The 25,197-nt window shown below is 42.3% G+C and overlaps 1 protein-coding gene across 1 annotated transcript in view; it reads left to right on the forward strand.

Moving 5' to 3' along the window:
• Window positions 1–25,197, forward strand: part of LOC122920876 (protein naked cuticle homolog 1-like) — an 85,618-nt gene that overhangs the window by 41,323 nt on the left and 19,098 nt on the right. The window contains exons 4-5 of the mRNA XM_044270660.1: window positions 11,634–11,691; window positions 23,712–23,815. Of these exons, the coding sequence (XP_044126595.1) occupies window positions 11,634–11,691; window positions 23,712–23,815 (162 nt within the window). The remainder of the gene's footprint in view (window positions 1–11,633; window positions 11,692–23,711; window positions 23,816–25,197) is intronic.

Raw genomic sequence — 25,197 nt, forward strand, 5'->3', positions numbered from 1 at the left:
CGACATGAGCTGTTTGAAGCTGTCTGTGTCCACCAGCCTAAATGACAGCATTTCATAGGCCAGTAGTTTAGAAATGCTGGCATTCAGGGCCAGGGATCGAGGGTGGCTAGGTGGGAATTTACGCTTTCTATCAAATGTTTGTGAGATGGAGAGCTGAACGCTGGCGTGTGACATGGTTGAGACGCTTGGTGACGGAGGTGGTGGTGGTGGTGTTGGTGGTACATCCCCTGTTTGCTGGGCGGCAGGTGCCAACGTTCCTCCAGAGGCGGAGGAAGAGGCCGAGGCGGCAGCAGCAGAATAGGCCGAGGCGGCAGCAGCAGAAGAGGTAGCAGGGGGAGCCTGAGTGACTTCCTTGGTTTTAAGGTGTTTACTCCACTGCAGTTCATGCTTTGCATGCAGGTGCCTGGTCATGCAGGTTGTGCTCAGGTTCAGAACGTTAATGCCTCGCTTCAGGCTCTGATGGCACAGCGTGCAAACCACTCGGGTCTTGTCGTCAGCACATTGTTTGAAGAAGTGCCATGCCAGGGAACTCCTTGAAGCTGCCTTTGGGGTGCTCGGTCCCAGATGGCGGCGGTCAGTAGCAGGCGGAGTCTCTTGGCGGCGGGTGTTCTGCTTTTGCCCACTGCTCCCTCTTTTGCTACGCTGTTGGCTCGGTCTCACCACTGCCTCTTCCTCCGAACTGTGAAAGTCAGTGGCACGACCTTCATTCCATGTGGGGTCTAGGACCTCATCATCCCCTGCATCGTCTTCCACCCAGTCTTGATCCCTGACCTCCTGTTCAGTCTGCACACTGCAGAAAGACGCAGCAGTTGGCACCTGTGTTTCGTCATCATCAGAGACATGCTGAGGTGGTATTCCCATGTCCTCATCATCAGGAAACATAAGTGGTTGTGCGTCAGTGCATTCTATGTCTTTCACCGCTGGGGAAGGGCTAGGTGGATGCCCTTGGGAAACCCTGCCAGCGGAGTCTTCAAACAGCATAAGAGACTGCTGCATAACTTGAGGCTGAGACAGTTTCCCTGGTATGCATGGGGGTGATGTGACAGACTGATGGGGTTGGTTTTCAGGCGCCATCTGTGTGCTTTCTGCAGAAGACTGGGTGGGAGATAATGTGAACGTGCTGGATCCACTGTCGGCCACCCAATTGACTAATGCCTGTACCTGTTCAGGCCTTACCATCCTTAGAACGGCATTGGGCCCCACCATATATCGCTGTAAATTCTGGCGGCTACTGGGACCTGAGGTAGTTGGTACACTAGGACGTGTGGATGTGGCAGAACGGCCACGTCCTCTCCCAGCACCAGAGGGTCCACTAACACCACCACGACCATGTCCACGTCCGCGTCCCTTACTAGATGTTTTTCTCATTGTTATGGTTCACCACAACAACAAATATATTATTTGGCCCAATGTATTGTATTCAAATTCAGCGGGATATAAATTTGAGGCCTAGTATTTAGGCGCTGGGTGACCGGTATGGATTTAGTGACAGAATTAGAAATGGAAATGCACAGAAGCGTGTGTGTGTGAAGTTATTCTGAATGACCCAATGTGCACCTTGAATATTATATACCCTTTTAGGGATAGATTTCAAATAGCTCTGATATAGCAGAAACCACTAAATTATGAAATTGTTAAATTGGGAATTGTATTTCAACCCAGAACAAAAAATGTGCTTTGACGGACACTAAATAACTTTCCCAGCCACAACAGGACAGCGTTAACGAGGGATTTAGCAGGATATAAATTTGAGGCCTAGTATTTAGGCGCTGGGTGACAGGTATGGGTTTAGTGACAGAATTAGACTTAGAAATACACAGTAGCGGGTGTGTGTGAAGTTATTCTGAATGACCCAATGTGCACCTTGAATATTATATACCCTTTTAGGGATAGATTTCAAATAGCTCTGATATAGCAGAAACCACTAAATTATGAAATTGCTAAATTGGGAATTGTATTTCAACCCAGAACAAAAAATGTGCTTTGACGGACACTAAATAACTTTCCCAGCCACAACAGGACAGCGTTAACGAGAGATTTAGCAGGATATAAATTTGAGGCCTAGTATTTAGGCGCTGGGTGACAGGTATGGGTTTAGTGACAGAATTAGACTTGGAAATACACAGTAGCGGGTGTGTGTGAAGTTATTCTGAATGACCCAATGTGCACCTTGAATATTATATACCCTTTTAGGGATAGATTTCAAATAGCTCTGATATAGCAGAAACCACTAAATTATGAAATTGCTAAATTGGGAATTGTATTTCAACCCAGAACAAAAAATGTGCTTTGACGGACACTAAATAACTTTCCCAGCCACAACAGGACAGCGTTAACGAGAGATTTAGCAGGATATAAATTTGAGGCCTAGTATTTAGGCGCTGGGTGACAGGTATGGGTTTAGTGACAGAATTAGACTTGGAAATACACAGTAGCGGGTGTGTGTGAAGTTATTCTGAATGACCCAATGTGCACCTTGAATATTATATACCCTTTTAGGGATAGATTTCAAATAGCTCTGATATAGCAGAAACCACTAAATTATGAAATTGCTAAATTGGGAATTGTATTTCAACCCAGAACAAGAAATGTGCTTGAACGGACACTAAATAACTCGCCCAGCTACAGCACTAAGGACAGATTTAGCTGGATATAAATTTGAGGCCTAGTATTTAGGCGCTGGGTGACAGGTATGGGTTTAGTGACAGAATTAGACTTGGAAATGCACAGTAGCGGGTGTGTGAAGTTATTCTGAATGTCCCTATGTGCACCTTCAATATGATCTACCCTTTTAGGGATAGATTTCAAATAGCTCTGATATAGCAGAAACCACTAAATTATGAAATTGCTAAATTGGGAATTGTATTTCAACCCAGAACAAGAAATGTGCTTGAACGGACACTAAATAACTCGCCCAGCTACAGCACTAAGGACAGATTTAGCTGGATATAAATTTGAGGCCTAGTATTTAGGCGCTGGGTGACAGGTATGGGTTTAGTGACAGAATTAGACTTGGAAATACACAGTAGCGGGTGTGTGTGAAGTTATTCTGAATGACCCAATGTGCACCTTGAATATTATATACCCTTTTAGGGATAGATTTCAAATAGCTCTGATATAGCAGAAACCACTAAATTATGAAATTGCTAAATTGGGAATTGTATTTCAACCCAGAACAAGAAATGTGCTTGAACGGACACTAAATAACTCGCCCAGCTACAGCACTAAGGACAGATTTAGCTGGATATAAATTTGAGGCCTAGTATTTAGGCGCTGGGTGACAGGTATGGGTTTAGTGACAGAATTAGACTTGGAAATGCACAGTAGCGGGTGTGTGAAGTTATTCTGAATGTCCCTATGTGCACCTTCAATATGATCTACCCTTTTAGGGATAGATTTCAAATAGCTCTGATATAGCAGAAACCACTAAATTATGAAATTGCTAAATTGGGAATTGTATTTCAACCCAGAACAAGAAATGTGCTTGAACGGACACTAAATAACTCGCCCAGCTACAGCACTAAGGACAGATTTAGCTGGATATAAATTTGAGGCCTAGTATTTAGGCGCTGGGTGACAGGTATGGGTTTAGTGACAGAATTAGACTTGGAAATACACAGTAGCGGGTGTGTGTGAAGTTATTCTGAATGACCCAATGTGCACCTTGAATATTATATACCCTTTTAGGGATAGATTTCAAATAGCTCTGATATAGCAGAAACCACTAAATTATGAAATTGCTAAATTGGGAATTGTATTTCAACCCAGAACAAGAAATGTGCTTGAACGGACACTAAATAACTCGCCCAGCTACAGCACTAAGGACAGATTTAGCTGGATATAAATTTGAGGCCTAGTATTTAGGCGCTGGGTGACAGGTATGGGTTTAGTGACAGAATTAGACTTGGAAATGCACAGTAGCGGGTGTGTGAAGTTATTCTGAATGTCCCTATGTGCACCTTCAATATGATCTACCCTTTTAGGGATAGATTTCAAATAGCTCTGATATAGCAGAAACCACTAAATTATGAAATTGCTAAATTGGGAATTGTATTTCAACCCAGAACAAGAAATGTGCTTGAACGGACACTAAATAACTCGCCCAGCTACAGCACTAAGGACAGATTTAGCTGGATATAAATTTGAGGCCTAGTATTTAGGCGCTGGGTGACAGGTATGGGTTTAGTGACAGAATTAGACTTGGAAATGCACAGTAGCGGGTGTGTGAAGTTATTCTGAATGTCCCTATGTGCACCTTCAATATAATCTACCCTTTTAGGGATAGATTTCAAATAGCTCTGATATAGCAGAAACCACTAAATTATGAAATTGCTAAATTGGGAATTGTATTTCAACCCAGAACAAGAAATGTGCTTGAACGGACACTAAATAACTCGCCCAGCTACAGCACTAACGACAGATTTAGCTGGATATGAATTTGAGGCCTAGTATTTAGGCGCTGGGTGACAGGTATGGGTTTAGTGACAGAATTAGACTTGGAAATGCACAGTAGCGGGTGTGTGAAGTTATTCTGAATGACCCTATGTGCACCTTGAATATTATATACCCTTTTAGGGATAGATTTCAAATAGCTCTGATACAGCAGAAACCACTAAATTTTTAAATTGCTAAATTGGGAATTGTATTTCAACCCAGAACAAAAAATGTGCTTTGACGGACACTAAATAACTTTCCCAGCCACAACAGGACAGCGGTAACGAGAGATTTAGCGGGATATAAATTTGAGGCCTAGTATTTAGGCGCTGGGTGACCGGTATGGATTTAGTGACAGAATTAGACTGGGATATGGCCAAAAAATAACCACACTATTGCTGGTTAAATGCACTTGGTGATGGGCGCAGCTTGCCCCTGATGTAGTATATGGCCAAAAAATGAACAGACTATTGCTGGTTAAATGCACTTGGTGTCACAGCTTGACCAACCACACTACTGAGGGTTAAATGCACTTGGTGACGGGCGCAGCTTGCCCCTGATGTAGTATATGGCCAAAAAATGAACAGACTATTGCTGGTTAAATGCACTTGGTGACGGGCGCAGCTTGCCCCTGATTTAGTATATGGCCAAAAAATGAACAGACTATTGCTGGTTAAATGCACTTGGTGTGATAGCTTGACCAACCACACTACTGAGGGTTAAATGCACTTGGTGACGGGCGCAGCTTGCCCCTGATGTAGTATATGGCCAAAAAATGAACAGACTATTGCTGGTTAAATGCACTTGGTGACGGGCGCAGCTTGCCCCTGATTTAGTATATGGCCAAAAAATGAACAGACTATTGCTGGTTAAATGCACTTGGTGTGATAGCTTGACCAACCACACTACTGAGGGTTAAATGCACTTGGTGACGGGCGCAGCTTGCCCCTGATGTAGTATATGGCCAAAAAATAAACAGACTATTGCTGGTTAAATGCACTTGGTGTGACAGCTTCACCCTGATGTAGGCTTTAGCCAAAAAACAAACGCACCATTGAGGGTTAAATGCACTTGGTGACAGGCGCAGCTTGCCCCTGATGTAGTATATGGCCAAAAAATAAACAGACTATTGCTGGTTAAATGCACTTGGTGTGACAGCTTCACCCTGATGTAGGCTTTAGCCAAAAAACAACCACACCATTGAGGGTTAAATGCACTTGGTCGCAGCTTGTGCTGGCGCACCACAAGACACAAAATGGCCGCCGATCACCCCAGAAAAATGTGACTGACAAACGGTCTGGGCAGCCTAAAAACAGTGAGCAATTGAGGATCAGCAGCTCAATGATCCACAGCTGCAGATCGATCAGTTAATCAAGTCCTTTGGAGGAGTTAATCTGCCTAATCTCGCCCTACTGTCGCAGCCGCAACCTCTCCCTACGCTAATCAGAGCAGAGTGACGGGCGGCGCTATGTGACTCCAGCTTAAATAGAGGCTGGGTCACATGGTGCTCTGGCCAATCACAGCCATGCCAATAGTAGGCATGGCTGTGATGGCCTCTTGGGGCAAGTAGTATGACGCTTGTTGATTGGCTGCTTTGCAGCCTTTCAAAAAGCGCCAAGAAAGCGTCACAAAAGCGCGAAGAAAGCGACGAACACCGAACCCGAACCCGGACTTTTACGAAAATGTCCGGGTTCGGGTCCGTGTCACGGACACCCCAAAATTCGGTACGAACCCGAACTATACAGTTCGAGTTCGCTCATCCCTAGTAGTGATCATTTGCCATATACTGTATATATATATATATATATATATATATATTTACAGTACAGACTAAAAGTTTGGACACATCTTCTCATTCAAAGAGTTTTCTTTATTTTCATGACTATGAAAATTGTAGATTCACACTGAAGGCATCAAAACTATGAATTAACACATGTGGAATTATATACATAACAAAAAAGTGTGAAACAACTGAAAATATGTCATATTCTAGGTTCTTCAAAGTAGCCACCTTTTGCTTTGATTACTGCTTTGCACACTCTTGGCATTCTCTTGATGAGCTTCACGAGGTAGTCACCTGAAATGGTCTTCCAACAGTCTTGAAGGAGTTCCCAGAGATGCTTAGCACTTGTTGGCCCTTTTGCCTTCACTCTGCGGTCCAGCTCACCCCAAACCATCTCGATTGGGTTCAGGTCCGGTGACTGTGGAGGCCAGGTCATCTGGCGCAGCACCCCATCACTCTCCTTCATGGTCAAATAGCCCTTACACAACCTGGAGGTGTGTTTGGGGTCATTGTCCTGTTGAAAAATAAATGATGGTCCAACTAAACGCAAACCGGATAGAATAGCATGCCGCTGCAAGATGCTGTGGTAGCCATGCTGGTTCAGTATGCCTTCAATTTTGAATAAATCCCCAACAGTGTCACCAGCAAAGCACCCCCACACCATCACACCTCCTCCTCCATGCTTCACGGTGGGAACCAGGCATGTAGAGTCCATCCGTTCACCTTTTCTGCGTCGCACAAAGACACGGTGGTTGGAACCAAAGATCTCAAATTTGGACTCATCAGACCAAAGCACAGATTTCCACTGGTCTAATGTCCATTCCTTGTGTTCTTTAGCCCAAACAAGTCTCTTCTGCTTGTTGCCTGTCCTTAGCAGTGGTTTCCTAGCAGATATTCTACCATGAAGGCCTGATTCACACAGTCTCCTCTTAACAGTTGTTCTAGAGATGTGTCTGCTGCTAGAACTCTGTGTGGCATTGACCTGGTCTCTAATCTGAGCTGCTGTTAACCTGCGATTTCTGAGGCTGGTGACTCGGATGAACTTATCCTCCGCAGCAGAGGTGACTCTTGGTCTTCCTTTCCTGGGGTGGTCCGCATGTGAGCCAGTTTCTTTGTAGCGCTTGATGGTTTTTGTGACTGCACTTGGGGACACTTTCAAAGTTTTCCCAATTTTTCAGACTGACTGACCTTCATTTCTTAAAGTAATGATGACCACTCGTTTTTCTTTACTTAGCTGCTTTTTTCTTGCCATAATACAAATTCTAATAGCCTATTCAGTAGGACTATCAGCTGTGTATCCACCTGACTTCTCCACAACGCAACTGATGGTCCCAACCCCATTTATAAGGCAAGAAAACCCACTTATTAAACCTGACAGGGCACACCTGTGAAGTGAAAACCATTTCAGGTGACTACCTCTTGAAGCTCATCAAGAGAATGCCAAGAGTGTGCAAAGCAGTAATCAAAGCAAAAGGTGGCTACTTTGAAGAACCTAGAATATGACATATTTTCAGTTGTTTCACACTTTTTTGTTATGTATATAATTCCTTATGTGTTAATTCATAGTTTTGATGCCTTCAGTGTGAATCTACAATTTTCATAGTCATGAAAATAAAGAAAACTCTTTGAATGAGAAGGTGTGTCCAAACTTTTGGTCTGTACTGTATATATACCCTAACTGATAAAGTGGTCCCAAGGTAGAGGTTTTATTTAACTGATTGCTTATTGCACGATGTATATTTTTTACGCAGAGGAGCGTAGAACATTTTCAGGTTTATATTCTCTGCGTATTTCACCAATTTCTATACAAATTATTTTAATAAATTTTGTTAAATTATTTTTTTAAATCCATTTAATACTGTAACTACGTTTTTCGCTTCTGCTGGTTGCTGCATCTGCTGAGCATCAGCATCCCTCCCCCTACACCTCCTTCTAAACCAATTAAGAAATTCTTTTAGAGTCAGGAAGTATGTTATGAGTTTGGACATCAAGACGGAGCAGCGGAGCAGGGGGAGAGCAGAAAAAGGACAAGTCGCTCTGGTATCAGAAGAGATAAAAATATAGAAACAGAATGTAAAGAATGTTAATTCCTGTTAAAATGTATATTTACGTATGTGCAGATAGCGGAGGACAGAGGACTAGACAGAGAAGCAATGTGGAGAGGCCCTTTTCCTAAACATAAAGGGGTTAAAAGAAGGCGTAAAGGATTTTTACAATAACTTGACATGGTAATAGAAACCAGGTTTATGCTACGCTGCATATAAGGGGAAAAGTCCATATGCCTAGGATTTATTTTCTCTTATTTGAAAGAGCTCATTTAGTGAATATTTCCTGCAATCTTCAGACTACACTGGGGAATTTTGTCTGATTTTGCAGTAGTTTGTGGTTGTGCCATAGACACAGTAATATTAGATGTGGTACTATTAGAGATTCTACACGACAAATAACTTCTAGCCAATATGATTCATGAGATGAGCATCTTTTGCCGGAATGACATCATATGTAAAACATATAAAACCTGATATATACATAATAAAAGGTTTCTCCAGATTTTAGATATTGATGGCCTCTCCTTAGGACAGGTCATCAATATAAGATAGACGGGTATGTTACTTGAGTGGGACTGAGTTGCATATAGGCCATGTGATGTGTACAGGGATGTCACATGGCCTGGGAAGAGGTGCTTGGTAGAACACCCGAGCATCGCAAAGTGTACTATTAGAGCACATGAGCACTTTAGTGCTCGCTCAACACTAGTGGTAAACAAGTCTGGCTTTTTCCCTCCAAAACATGCTCTTCCTTAAACCTTATGGTAGATTTGGAAAATTACAATCTTTTGATTAATCGCTAGGACGTCCCCAAAGTCTCTCAGTGTTAATTAACCCCTTCTACAGTGTCATGCAAACAAAATAAAGTGAAATAAAGTAAGGAGATGATGACTTTGCATAGAGGAAACAGGGGCAAATCTCCACAAATGTCCAAACTTAAAAGTATTCCTGCTCCAGGGCACTACAAGAGCAAAAGTCAGCAACTTTATTGCTTAACAGGGTTTTCTGGGAGTATGAAATTGATTACCTATCCTGAGGATAGGTCATCAATATCAGATCAGTGGGCATCTGACTCCTGGCACCTTCGCCAATCAGCTATATGAAGAGGCTGCTGCACTCCATTGAACGGTGTGACCTCTTCCTAGGCTATGGATGTAAATTCTTCAAGTTCATTGGCCAGTGCAGCAGTGATAGCGGTGTAGTGAAGATTTTGTGGGACTAATCACTAGTCAGCAGTGTGGTCATCTGACTTTATGGTACCAACTTGGTTCGCTTGGAACCCTTCTAGATCAGGTACCAAAAAAGTACCAGGTACAGTTTTAAACTTGGACCTAGTTGAAAAACAAAAATAAAACATGGTAGGGTCAAGAAAAGTCAAGCAAATTCCTTTTAGTGGAAAAAGTACTTAATTAACCATTTATATGCCAAAAATTATACAAATCCAAAATTGTGATTAGAGATGAGCGAAGTTTTGAAAAATTTTATCTGGCAACTTTATCGAAGTTATCCAAGAAATCTGATTAGTTAGGAATCAATTTGTCATGAATCGCAAAAAATCTGGTATACCCAGGCCACTCTGCCTTAGGGTAAAGCCAGCAAAAGATGAGGATGGTCATCATCAAGAGCTGCCCCCCCTAAGGGGGGCAGACTGGATAATATCAGTTGGCACTCTGGCACCAGAATAAAAAAGGCTTTTATCTTATTGGTATTGAATTACATTTATGCCTTATATAGGAATAAGTAAATGTAGGAATAAATAAATAAAACTGATGTAGCATAAATCTCCCTGTACTCTCCCTGCACTCTCCCTACAGTCTCCCTGCACACTCTCTGCGCTCTCCCTCCACTTTCCTTCTCCAATGTTCTATTAATAATTTTCACCAATGTTATCCCTAGCGCATGAGCACTTGCCACGTTTCTCCCTATGCTCAGCTCACAGGACAATGCCGGAGACCACGTGGGATAAGGGTTTTATGGGTCTGTGACATCACAGGGGTTGGCTAGTTGCTTCTTACTTTCATTTTGTAACAAGAGCAGCTGTCATTTAGGAAAACCTGATTTATTAACACGAAGCACAAGAAAAATTGGATTTGTTGCGAATCGAAGTTTTTCAAAACTTTGGACCGAATTCCGCTTCAAATGCTTCGCTTCGCTTAGCACTAATTGTGATCAATACCATTGAAATTGATGAATGCTGATATGTAATTACAGTTTTAGAACAGTTTCAGTATTTCGGTGTAAACTACAAACTATTTTAACAATATAATTCCTTTTTTTAAATTATACTCAGAATCCATGCCATCAGTGGAAGTGTACAAGTAATGCTCGGAGAGCTTATACAGAGATTTTTGTGTCTCTTACTAGATGGGTTCCAACAGGTGTAGCCAGTCATTTCTACTGTAAGATGAGCGCTATTCCGCTATTCCTGGAAACTAAGCGTTGACTTTCGAAATCTCCTTGGTCACGGGTTTTTCCAAACTGTTTATATACTATTATTATCTGCTCTATTGGAAACAATGTTTTTCCACTGATTATTTATATATTTATATTATAAAATACTCTTAAATCCATTTATATAATATATAGATAATCTTAAAGCTTATATTGTTTCTTGTGAATGATTTAGTGCCTTTACAAGGGGATATTCATTATGATTTCTCAGAATCCAATGAATCATAACAATTGTTGCTACCTCTAATACGGCTTTTACCAAAAATATCAACGAAACTGAGAAAAACAGTTTGTGTATATATTATCTCCACACCGGTGAGAAATACATTTCCTCCGGGTTATTTTTCTGCTGCATGCTAATAGTTACTGAGAAGCAACTGGAAGAAATTTAAATGTCATGTGCAAATCTAAAAAAAAAAATTAAAACCTTTGAAAAATCTCTTGACTGATGGTCTTTCAAGATGGCATCCATGAATTTTAAAATAATTTTATGGAACATGCCAAAGCATAAAACTAATTTGGAAACACCCTTGGGTCACTTAGGATCTGGCAGTCTTACATAAATTCTGTGCTGAGTTATTCTGTCATTACAAAACTATTTAGGAACCGTGTCCTTAATTTCATGGCTCTAAGCTTGGATTTGTGCACGAAAATGCCATTCATTCTGCTGTTGGCATATCTGGCACCGTCATCGGTGGATGCAGAAGTAGGAGGCACATTCCTTGTAGAAAATAGGCATCAGAATGATGGGCGTAACATGCATTGTGATGGTGATATATATTACTGGACTTTGCGTAAACGTATTTAAGAAAAATATTTTCTTAACACATTTTGTCAGTCATGTGCCTTTATTAGTTATTTTAAAAATATTTATACTTTTTGTTACTAAATCTATTTGTTTCATCCTATTTTGACAGGATCCATCAGGGGATATCTGTAAAGAGAACATAGGTGATGAACATTTTCGTTTGGAAGGTAGGAACTTCAGATTTTTTATCAGCATGAGCCGTTTTTTGGTGCAAAATATTGGTGTAAAGTTTACTATCCCAAAAATATCCTGTGGGAACAAAGGATCAGGCAAGCAGAAATCCAACATACAGGATCCTTCTTTCGCCTACCATCTGCTGCCAGGGGAGCATCAGGGCACCCCCATAGTCGGCCATAATCGGCAGATTCCTCTGATCTGTCAGAAGAAAAAAAACTGGATCCTGTAGAAAAAAAGGGATCCTGTTGCATCAGTTGTCATCCTTTTGAGCCATTTCGGTCTGAGATCCGTTTTTTTAGACAGAAAAAAAGTCCTACATGCAGTACTTGTTTCTGTCTAAAATCTCAGACAGAAATGTCTCAAACGGATGACAACTGATGCAATAAGGATCCTCTAAAAAAAAAACGGATCCTATGCATAACAGATGCAACAGTATATTATTATGCTTATTATTTATTAATGAATCTACCCCACTAAATACACTACATAAGGATAATTTGTATTTTATGGCACTAAACAGTCTAACGGTCTATATCCATTCAATACAAACTAATACAAACATAGGTGACAGCTTCTCTATAATAGTACAGAATCTCTTCCCGGGAAGCATGCCTCATGATCTGGTAATAAATATTGTACGAGCAGAAAGCAACAAAAAGATGGACCTGGCAGCAAACCTTTGTAAGGCTTCATGCACACAGACATGTCTGTATTTCGGTCGACAAACAACGGATCTGTAAACTACATACCTTCTGTCTGCATTCTGCATTTTTCTTACATCAATAGAAAGATCTATTCTGATCTGCAATACAGACAGAAATAGGACATGTTCTATAATTTACGAAACAACCACATGGACCTGTGAAATGTTTGTGTGAGTTTGCAATTCACAAAAAATGTGGATAGCACGTGGATAAAAACGACAGTCAAGACTAAATCACTTTTCAGACACATTTGTATGTATTGGAAAAATAGGCACAGGGGTTTCATAAATAGGCATTGCTCCCCAATGTCGTATTTTTTACTGGAAATAGATTGACATATTGGCCCCAAAGTTTCATGCTGACTCGAGCCTTTCTCAGTTTCGAGCTCTGCAATAAATGGACATCTCTATTAGAGAGCGTGGGCTGCAAGGTGTAATGAGCGGTTGGTACTGTTTTCCTTGTGAGGCTTCTTCCTTCTGGAGGAGGGCTATTGCATGTAATCCCTATTAGAAAGTTAGAGTTTGGAACTTGGCCTTTTCTTTTTACTCATACTCTCTGCAAATCTTATTTTCACTATCTAAACTATGTGTAATGTAATGTTAATAAAGAGAAACATAAAGGACAAAGACAGTTTGTAGACTAAGAATTCATCAATGTAGTGTATATCTAATGCCTCTTTAATTGGCAGACGTACTGCCTGTCTTCAGGGGGATCAGTCATGGCAATTTATTAATGTTCAGCCATCTCTCGAGAGGTCTTGCTCCAGCTCTGATCTTGAGTTTTAAACCATCTAATGGCTGACATCTGATACATCCCACAGGAGAGGTTGGTCAATTAAAGGGGTTATCACATGAAGAGTATCCACAGGATAGGTGATAAATGTTGGATTGGTACTTGGTGGCCCCCAAGTCCCTTCTCTGAACGGAGCAGTAGTGGGCAGGTCAGTCCACCGCTCCTTTCACTTCTATGGGACTGATGCAGACAGCACTCGGTTCCATAGAGGTGAATGGCGTGATGGACTGAAACATGAACTACCACTCCTTTCAGAAAATGACTCAGGAACCCTCTGTTCTCGAGATCACTGGAGGTCCCAGCATTCAGACCCTCCTTGCAATCTAACATACAGAACTTTTCATGGGATAACCACTTTAAAGGGAACCGGTCACCGGGATTTTGGGTATAGTGCTGAGGGCGTGGGTTGCTAGATGGCCGCTAGCACATCCTCAATACCCAGTCCCCATATCTCTGTGTGCTTTTATTGTGTAAAAAAAACGATTTGATACATATGCAAATTAACATAAGAGTCAAATCTTACTTGTGTGACCAGAGAAGAGTCAAATTTTCAAGCTCTGACTCATCTCAGGTTAATTTGCATATGTATTAAATCGGGTTTTATACACAATAGAGGCACACAGAGCTATGGGGACTGGGTATTGCTGATGTGCTAGCGGCCATCTAACAGCCCATGCCCTCAGCTCTATACCCAAAATCCAGATGACAGGTTCCCTTTAAGTACAGGTAGAGGGGATTTAAACTCCAAATAATGGACTGGGAGTGGAAGCATTAATAGCATTATCAAAGGGGTTGTCCAAATGTTTTATACTGCTGACCTATCCTCCAGGTGGGTCATCAGTATCTGATTGGTGGGGCCTGACTCCTGGTACCCCTACCAGTCAGGCGTTTGAAGATGTTGCCGAGTTCCAGTAAGCACTCCGGCCTCTTTCTAGATGTTACATTCATCAGTCACATGGCCTAGGCACAGCTCAATCCCATTCAACTAAATGGGACTGAGCCACGAGGCCAAGTATAGCTGCTATTCAATGGACGGCAGTTTGCTTGGTAAGCTGCGAGGAGGTGGAGAGGCACTTCCCAGAGCACAGCCACCTCTTCAAACAGCTGATTGGCATTGGTGCCAGTTGTTGGATCCCCACTGATCACATACTGATGACCTATCCTGAGGATAGATCATCAGTATAATAACACACTCGGAAAACCCCTTTAATAAAACATGCAGGAGGTAGTAGATGAATAGAAACGACCACATTATTTAGGGGTCAGAAATGCCTTACGGTAAATGCAACCTGTGCTGCTGCATAGGGGCTTAGTGGATGAGGGGTCCTACCGTCAGTACAAAGTTCTCTTAGTGTCTGACAACATACATTTGTATTGTAAAGGGATTGGTTACCATGAGTTGGATAAATTTAAGCTTTTATAGGATAAAATAAAAACTCAGATAAAAGAATGGGGGGAGGGGGTTTAAAGGGGTTGTCTGAAGATGATAACCCCATCCACGTGCCACATCATGGCTCTCTGTGCCAGGACGGAGAGCATCTCAGAACAGCCATTCGTTGTGTATGTGTGACACTGGCCACAATAACCGCTGATTGCTGAGGGTTAGGTTGATGCCACATGTTCAGGTTTTTTTATGCAGTTTTTGAAGTCAAAATCAGGTGTGGATCATATCAGGAGAAAAAATATCAAGGGTAGATACTTCTCCATTTTTTAAGATTTTGGCTTCAAAAACTGCATGAAAAAACCTGAATGTTTGGCAGCACCATAGAGAAGCCCAGCTGTCATGAGATCACCTATTAAAAGCAAGGAAGCAAGTTGTGGCTATAGATTACTGCAGCATGCAAAGACTTGTGAGTATAGCTTAAGAAGTGATTGAATCTTTTATGTGTATTTTCATTTCTTTATGTACATGTTAACGGTTCTCTAGTGCGTCGTGATCCTATAATTTGGTCTAGGTTGTGCTCCGTCTGACTCCTGTCTTGCCCACACACAGTGAGTTATTAGTACTTATCAGAGATCACATCTTCCACAGGGCGCATCTGTCCGCATTATATACTAGACTACATACAACCCGTACTAGTTTGTATTGTGAATAAACATCTGACAGGGATCATAGAGGAGATAACAGGAGCTGGAATTCTTGCTCATTAAGATGTGTAGACCACACACAGACCATGACAACAGCAGAATTTTTTATCACATTACATCTAATTGGGCAGATCACTTTGTCCACACTCTATAATAGTACTAGCCAGCCGATCTAAGGAATGAGTCTCTGAGTGTGACCCCTATGACACCTACAGATATTTTCATTTCATCCTTTAAAATTTCCAGCGCCTCTCTATTATGTGAAGGCGGAAAAGATAGATGTTGGGAGAAAAACTGTGGGGACTGCAAATAGTCAGTCTTTATAATGATGCAGTTATAGTCTTAGGCCTCTTTCACACTTGCGTTGTCCGGATCCGGCGTGTACTCCACTTGCCGGAATTACACACCGGATCCGGAAAAACGCAAGTGAACTGAAAGCATTTGAAGACGGATACGTCTTCAAAATGTGTTCAGTGTTACTATGGCAGCCAGGACACTATTAAAGTCCTGGTTGCCATAGTAGTAGTGGGGAGCAGGGGAGCAGTATACTTACAGTCCGTGCGGCTCCCGGGGCGCTCCAGAGTGACGTCAGAGCGCCCCATGCGCATGGATGACGTGCCATGCGATCACGTGATCCATGCGCTTGGGGCGCCTTGACGTCACTCTGGAGCGCCCCGGGAGCCGCACGGACGGTAAGTATACTGCTCCCCCGCTCCCCACTACACTTTACCATGGCAAACAGGACTTTAGCGTCCTGGCAGCCATGGTAACCATTCAGAAAAAGCTAAACGTCGGATCCGGCAATGCGCCGAAACGACGTTTAGCTTAAGGCCGGATCCGGATTAATGCCTTTCAATGGGCATTAATTCCGGATCCGGCCTTGCGGCAAGTCTTCAGGATTTTGGGCCGGAGCAAAAAGCGCAGCATGCTGCGGTATTTTCTCCGGCCAAAAAACGCTCCGGTCCGGAACTGAAGACATCCTTATGCATCCTGAACGGATTTCTCTCCATTCAGAATGCATTAGGATAAAACTGATCAGGATTCTTCCGGCATAGAACCCCGACAACGGAACTCTATGCCGGAAGAAAAGAACGCAAGTGTGAAAGAGCCCTTAGTCACCCAAATGGTTTATAATGTTTTATTATGTATTAATGTCATATTATGTTTTATGTATCTGTTGTATGCTTCAGCAATGATAAGGTATGGTTGACATTAGGAATGGGACTTACCATTACATTCCTCCTCTCTTGGTAGGAGTGGGCAGGTCCTACTTCCTGCCAGGAGGGGGAGCTCTAGAGAGTTCCAGAGTTAGCTCCCACTCCAAGGACCTTTGGGACTAGAGATCAGCTTGATTGTGAGGCCACTACTCCAAGGAGACTGCAGGGTACCAGAAGTTCTGCAAGCTACAGCATACAAAGTCAGCAGAGTAATCAGCACTACTGCAATACAGACTCTGCTGCAGGTGAGGGAATAACAAGTTAAAACATTCATCACCACAGTTCAGAACAGGCACATGTAAAAGTCTGCATTTCACAAGTGGACACCTATAGCCTATAGCCACAAGTGCAAAGTGTCAGCAAAGGGAAATCAGGAGAAAAAGAAGGTTTACTCTAGCGTGTGATGGTCTGAGGTGTCTTGTTATGTGGCACAAGGGTCTTTGGGCCCCCTCAGGCTCCTGGGCCCGGTAGCAACTGCTACCTCTGTACCCCCTATAGCTTCGCCCCTACGTGTTCTCATTTGGTTGCTGTGATGCTCCAGTTGGAGTTCCTCAAGCTTCTTGTGTTGCAATTGGTTTCACTCATGTCATTTCCTTTTAATTTGAAAGGAGGAATGGAGGAAAACAAAAGTCACACAATTTCTACTGTAAGTTAGTTGTGTAAAAAATATACATGTAACATGCTCTGTAACATGCAAAAATAAAAAACTGCATAAATAATACCACATGTGAACTTGGCTGAAGGGCTCAGGAACATAGCTGGATTAAAGAAACAATAAACATAGAAAATGCGCAAAAGAATTAAAAAAAATATTTGAACAATTCCTCCTTTCATCTTTTCATATCCTTTGATCTTATTTTGTCTCCTATTACAATGAAAACTGAAATATAAGAAATCTTGTATGTGTGTTGCAGGAGCTCAGTCATTCTCCCCTCCTCTTCACTGTCTTGTGTCTGATTGCTAGACACCTGGCTGCAGTAGGAGCCTCCCGTCTGTGCCCTGTCTGCAGTAGAGCAAAAATGTTAAGCTCCTTCCCTTGGCCAAGACCCACCGCTCAGTCAGTCCTGGGGCAAATGGAACTGATCAGCAGGAGATTAACCCTTGTGTTCTGTATGAAAATTCTACAGGAACATGCAGAAAACCTTGCAGACCAGTGAGACAAGATTATCTGCTTTTTATGTTTATCCTGTATTTACAGTTTTAGTGTTTCTTTATAGTTATATAAGGAGTAGTAGTCCTGTATCCATATAAATGTGTGTTCCTTACTGTACCTCTATATGCCTCCAGTTTCATATGGTGGCATACAGAATTTTTCTTCAAATACCCCCTAATTCAGTGTAGCATTAAGTTGAACACCAAGGGAGATATTTATCAATGTTAAAACACAATTTTTATTGCATTAAAAAGTTGCCATATGCCATATTTGTGTGATAATTTGTGACTTTTTGAGCTTCTCAACACTTTTATAAGGAGTCAAAAAATGGTCGGCCTAGAGCAGTGATGGCGAACCTATGGCACGGGTGCCAGAGGCGGCACTCAGAGCCCTCTCTGTGGGCACCCGCACCCTGGAGAAAGTCTATGGTGTGCCAATATGCCTTAGACTTTTCCTGCCATTCATCAGTGCAGGACATGCTATGAACAGCACATTGAATGTAGGCAGGTTATTATAGCTAAATGATAAAGTACATGGAAGATATATGATATTGGTGTTCAGGTTAAATTGCCCTGTTGGCACTTTGCGATAAATAAGTGGGTTTTGGGTTGCAGTTTGGGCACTCGGTCTCTAAGAGGTTCACCATCACTGGCCTAGAGGGAGGGGTAGTGTTTTCCACGGCCCACCAAATTGCTATAATTTATACCAGAGACTGGTGTTAGTTAAAGCTCAAGTCTATGAGAATCCTTACCTGGCGTTGATTTCAGTTTCTGGAGCACAAAGGGCCAGAGATGCCCCAAATTTATTAAGAAGTATCTTAAGCCAAGAGCGTAGGAAAGCCCAGTCTTGATAACTCTCCCCCAAAGTACCTTTTGCCAGGGGTGGATTGGCCATAGACCTTACAGGGAAATTTCCCGATGGGCCGATGCCCAGGGTACCACCTGAGCCGGCCAGTGGAAGTTTTTGGGGATGTATTTTGTGCTGCTGGCAGTATTTTGTGATGGACTGTGGTATTTGGCTCTGTTGGGGTGGTATAATGTGCCACAATATGGTATTTCTGGCTCTGCCTTCCATCAATTTGGACCCAACTACAAAACAGGGCCACTTTTAGTATTTTCTCAAGGGCCACTTTAAGTTCCCAGTCCGCCTCTACCTTTTGCTGTGTAGTGCCGCCATACAGCCTCCTGCACACTGCTCTATTATGTGTGCTTGAGGTTCCGAGAGTGTTAAAAGGTGAAACGGTAGAACTGTAATAGCCTTCTATGCGGGTCCTGGCATTCCTGACTACCCCTAAAGATCCTATTCTATATAAGTCCATGGACTTTGCTATGTAATTATATTCTTATCCCTGTCAAAATGATTTCATGCTCTTGAGTAATGAATTCAGTCTAATGAGTGTAAACAAAACACTGATAATCACTATTGTGGAAAGGAATTCACAAAGTCTTCATACCCTTGTGCACGCTGTGAATGTCTGCTGAGGCTGAAATGCGTGTAAAGTCACCATGTATAACAGTTTGCTATAATATTCACCCATGAGAGCAGTGGTTTATTTAAAATGAAATGGGCAGACGTAAAAAGCGGTCTGGGATTCACACATGTTCGCTCTGTAAATGTCTTATTAGAATGGAACTGAAATCATAATTGTTTAACACAGAAGAATATGAACCTCCTACTTATACTGACTAGAAGACTTGCAAGGGATCTTCTTGAATGCTGTGATAAAGCCAGGTTCACATCTGCTTTTGGTAAGGGCGCATTTAAATGACCGTAGTGTTTTGTAGTCCGCAAATTGCGGACCCGCAAAGCACAGATACTGGCCTGTGTGCGTTCTGCAATTTGAGGACCGCACATGGCCAGCACTATGATAGAAATGCCTATTCTTGTCCGCACAATAATAGGACATGCTGTATCTTTTTTTCAGGGGCACGGAATGGAACTACGGATGTGGACAGCACACTGTGTGCTGTCCACATCTTTTGCGGCCCCATTGAAATGAATGGGTCCGCACCTATTCTGCAATATTGCGGAACCATTTATACGGTCGTGTGAATGAGCCCTGAATCTGGTAGCCTGTTCTGGCAGAGGAGCGGACTACTGGAGTTACCATATCCCGCATAGCCACACCCACGGGTTTCTGGCACAAATGCTGGAAAAATACCACATGCAGTGGTATTTCTCTGGTGGGAAACCTGCATTTATGTTGGAAACCCACCAGATCCTATTATAGTGATGAGGATCCGGCCGTACCTGTCTATGCTGGGTGCGGTAACTCCAGTAGTCCGCTCCTCCGCCAGAATAGACTACTACCAGATTTCCAAACTGGAGATTTGAATGAAGCCTAAGGCAGCACTTAAAGCACATAGTAGGGCCAATTAAAACCAGATTAATTCTACTTGTGTCTCTTTCAATCAAAGGTCACATGGGACGAATCACATGGCCTTTTGTGGTCAGACATGATTTTTTACCGCCATGAGAGTGGCCACTCAGACCACCCTCAAAAGCTGGACACTACAACCCCGCCACCGGCTCCGCTACACCACACAACGACTCTGTTAGGCCTTGCACTCGCCCCCGCCGACAGATATTGAAAAAATTAAATGCAGAACTTCAAGTCAGCTGTGGAGAGCAGGGGGGTGACTTTAAGACAGCACAGTGCTTCTGTCAGAGCGTGAGATGGTAAAAAGGACATCCCTACGTCCATCCAGGCCATTTGCCAGACAGAGGGCATAGGGACCTCTGGCCACCCTACTGGCCATGCACTGAATTGCTTCCTGATGCACAGTTATAGTCTCTGAAGCCTGCATGGGGTGAGGAAGAACTGGTCGCTGCCTACAGACTTTTACATGTTACTATGTTACTAGATGATGTCGGGGGAGAGAAGGATCGGGTGGAATTATTATTTTTTCCCGAACCTTTTGTTCTCCTGGTAAATAAATTGATGGTGGATTTCTCCCCTCTCCCCATTGTCTACATGTTCGATCGAGCCAAACAAGTATATATATGAGGCAGTCGGAAGAGATAGCTGTCAGCAGGACTATCGTTTGTCCGACAACTATTGAATGTGTATGGTCAGCTTAAAGGGATTGTCTCATCTGAGACATTGGTGGCATACCACCAATGTCAAATTGGTGCAGGTCCTACCTTTGGGACTCGCACGTATCTCCTGAACAGGACCACCAAAGTGAGCAAGTTCAGCCGCACATACGTGACTGCCCTATATTCATTTTTATGGGACATCCAAAAATAGCTGACCTCTGACTCAGGTATCTCGAGCAATCTCATACAAGTGAAGAAAGCAGTGGCCGCACTTGTGCAGTTCGCTCTCCATTCATTTCTAAGGGACGTTTGAAGATTTTTCTGAACTTCTATAGAAATGAATGCTACGCTCTTCTTCACTTTCTGGAGATAGATGTGGGTCCCTATCTGACATTGGTGGCATACCCAAGCGATATGTAACTAATGTCTCAGATGAAACAGTCCCTTTAATTATACACATGTATGTGTATGGATTTTGGATCAAGAACTCTTTCTCTGTTGATGCTTAGAGTGCCCTTCCCAAATTTTGCTATTGGGTATAGGACAACTCATTATTATATCTCTGTTTATGCCCCTTAATAATAGATTTTTTTAATATTTTGCAATAAAATTCTGAAAAAATAAAACCGTGATGTGGGAAAAGTATTTTCAAGGCTCTGAACTTCTATACATGTGGATATTATTGTTCTTTTTCTTCTTATTAGTTGCTTCATTACATTTTACTTTTATGTTGTTCCCCGTAAGCATGATACAATAATACCTCCATCTACTGTATAATAATTGAAGTGAAAAGTGTTTGACTGTTCCATCCCTAAGCATTTGATTTGTCTTTGTTTCAAGCTAGCATGTAATTCGCATTAAAATATGCAGCGTTGGTGGATTCCACTGTTCCTCTCAAATTTTCACATCCTCACTGATCAAAAGCGAATCTTGCTGCTATTTGTACATAGAATCCAGTCTAAAGCTGATAAGATCCCACATCTTTTTATAGTTGGTTGAAGGAGAGAGCGCTTTGATGTTTTCAGGGAGGGATAGAGGGGGGTAAGATTTTCCATAGGGGTGTTTGGCTAACACAACAAACACTGTTTAAAAATGTAACTTTGCTTAATTAATTAGCGATTCTGTTTAATACCCCTCTGATCTCCGTCCAACAAGGTATTTTGAGCCTTGAGAAAAAGAACTTCAAAGTGCTATTTAAGATGGTCTGAACAGGGGTGTTAACCTGTTCCTTGCTGGAGGAGTGCCAGCATCTTTACCAGGCAAACAATTAAGTTGTAACGTCTTTGGGGCACAGGTTCATTGCACTTAATAAATGCAAGTTGGTTGGCAGCATGGTTATACTGTATACAAATAATTCTTCATCTCATACCCTGCATATAACTGTTGAAAACTCTATGGTTGCTAGCACTTTTATAGGGGTGAGATATTTTGTTTTTGCCTGGGTTAGGAGTGATCTGCCAATCTCCCAAATCCTCCTTAGATGTTTGATGAGAAGACATCAGGGTTTTTCCTATTATTTCCCTTGAAACTCTTAGTACCCACCATGAATGGTGGGTTATTAATCTCTTCTGCTCCCAGATATTACAAAAACCAGTAGAAGGAGTATTCATTTTATTTTAATCTATATAGAAATCAGTGGAACTGATGACACCATCACAGAAGCTAATAGTGTCATGAAACAGAGGAAAGAAGAATCTTGAAGCTCAAGACCTCTTCTTATCACTGAACTGAGGACCTCAGGTCACTAAAGCCTGTATTACACTGCCTGATATTTTGGCAGATAATCGCAAACAAGCGCTCGCATGAATGCTAATTAGCGATCATCTTGCAGTGTAAAACTTCCTTTCGATTGCCTGATGAACGAGCAACGAGCTCGATCATCAGGCAATCCAAATCTTTTGGCATGTTATGAAATTATCGTTTGCCAGCACCAGATCGTGGTGTCTAATCATAATCTACCACTGGAAAACCACTGTACAGCATGGGGACGAACGATGGCATAGTGATCACTCCTCCCTATGGTGTGGAGGTGATTGCTGCATGTAATAGCAGCAGTCTCCTCCGCTAGCCAGCAGGCGATTGCAAGGAGGGAACGCTTCCCTCCTGCCAATCGTCTGCTACATCAGGCTGTGCAATACAGCCTTAGCCCCATAGAAATGAATGGGGTTGCGTGAAAATCGCAAGCATCCGCAAGCAAGTGCGGATGCGGTGCGATTTCCACGCATGGGTTCTAGGTGACAGTCTATTCACTGTATTATTTTCCCTTATAACATGGTTATAAGGGAAAATAATAGCATTCTGACTACAGAATGCTTAGTATAATAGTGCTGGGAGGGTTAAAAAAAATAAAAAAAGTTAACTCACCTTATCCCCATGATCGCCTAGTTCCCGGTCGGTCTCTTCTTTAGCTGTGGCTAAAGGACCTGTGGTGATGTCAGATCACATGCTCCATCACCATGGTGATGGACCATGTGATTGGAGCATGTGATCTGACATCACCAAAGGTCATTCAGCAGACAGCTAAAGAACAGACCGGGATCTACACGATCATGGGGATAAGGTGAGTTAACTTTTTTATTTTTTTAACCCTTCCAGCGCTATTATACTAAGCATTCTGTATTAAGAATGCTATTATTTTCCCTTATAACCATGTTATAAGGGAAAATAATACAATCTTCAGAACATCAATCCCAAGCCCGAACTTCTGTGAAGAAGTTCGGGTTTGGGTACCAAACATGCGCGATTTTTCTCACGCGAGTGCAAAACGCATTACAATGTTTTGCACTCGCGCGGAAAAATCGCGGGTGTTTCCGCAACGCACCCGCACATTTTTCCGCAACGCCCGTGTGAAACCAGCCTAAGGCTTTGGTATTGTGTTTGAGACTTTCTGGGTGTCACAGATGGGAGTCCTGGACAGGTTGGACTTTAACCTCTGTCTTCTATCCTTAATTTCTTCTGAATGTTTCTGGTAAATGTCTTATATCCTTGCTATAATGCAATTTTCTTATGTTTTATAGTTGCTCTACCACCTGAGAAAAGTGAAGGTCTTTTTACCTGCGACGAAAAGAAGATAGGAGACAAAGACTCAGATGGACGGGCAAAAAAACAGCTGAAATTTGAAGTATGTCTTCTCTTCACATCATCATTTGAAATGATAAGATTTTTAGACACTTTTCTATGCATACTGACAGGTATGCTAGTCTTGAAGGGGTTGTCCAAGATTTTGATATTGATAGGAGTGAATGGGAGCATCACTGCCGTTATCAGCTCTGCCCACTACACAAATGGAGTCAGCGGTGTAAGCTGCTTGTTCCAGTGCCCAAAGCAGCTGATTGGCGTGGTTGAGGGGTGTCAGACCCCTGCCAAACTTCTAATGATGGCCTGTCCTGAGGCCATCAATATCAAAATCCTAAACTAGCCCTTTAAAATGGTTGCAAAATGATGCAAAGAGAACCTCATGTTCTTAAGAACCCAATAAAACAATGGCCCATATTTTTTATCTCAAAACTTAGCATGTAATTCTTGAGAAATCCTCTGAACCTAGCAAGGGAGTGTGGCTTACTGGAAAGGGGCTTGGCTTCATGGGAGAGGGGGCCATGGCCTAATATGCGATACTTAGTGCCAAATTATGTCACAATTCTGGCATAAAACCATGTCCCTGTCTGTTTATAGTTGGTATAAAGTAAGACAAAAGTGTCCAGCCATGCATCACATTTTTCATCCAGCCTCAGCCACTGTGATAAATCTGCTGTAGGTCTAGATAGTGTTGGGCGCGAATATTCGAATAGTGAATATTAATCGCGAATATCGGCACTTCGAGAATTCGCGGATATTTAGAATATAGTGATATATATTCGTATTTTCGGATATTCTAGATTTTTTTTCATCTGAACCCATGATCCCTCCCTGCTTCTTGCTTGTGGGCCAATGAGAAGGCTGCAATGTCTTTGTCTGAGCTTAGCAACATCCCTAGCAACCAATAGGAAAGCTGTCTACCCCTTACTATAGAAGAACCTCCCTAGCAGCCATTTTCTGTAGTTTTATGGAGTTCTGAGATAGACAGCAGTGTCATTGCTGTGCTCTGTGCTTTCCACTCATTACACAAGATAGTTAGTTAGATAGCTTATATATATATATATATAATACAGATAGTTAGTGTAGGTTATATCCTGATATAGTGTAGCTGGTGCAGGGTGTTAGGTAGTGTGATAGGGATTACTGTTTCTCTGCTGTCCATACATACATGCTACAGACATAGTGCTGTGATGTCACAACAATACATAGTGCACCAATCAGTAATATCTACTCAGATAAATCTGAAGTTTCACATATTGCGCCAAAATATGCGCATCATTAATTGCCGATTAGCGCAATAGCGAATATATTGGAGCACTCTCTTTGCATATAAAGCTATTGTAATGTTCTGCCGTGCCAACCATTTTCTCCAGTCTCAGGAAACTTCTAGCAGCTTGGAAAATGTAGCAAAAGTGACCCACGCCTGTA

Source organism: Bufo gargarizans, chromosome 10 (assembly GCF_014858855.1).
Source record: "Bufo gargarizans isolate SCDJY-AF-19 chromosome 10, ASM1485885v1, whole genome shotgun sequence".
Classification (NCBI taxonomy): domain Eukaryota; kingdom Metazoa; phylum Chordata; class Amphibia; order Anura; family Bufonidae; genus Bufo; species Bufo gargarizans.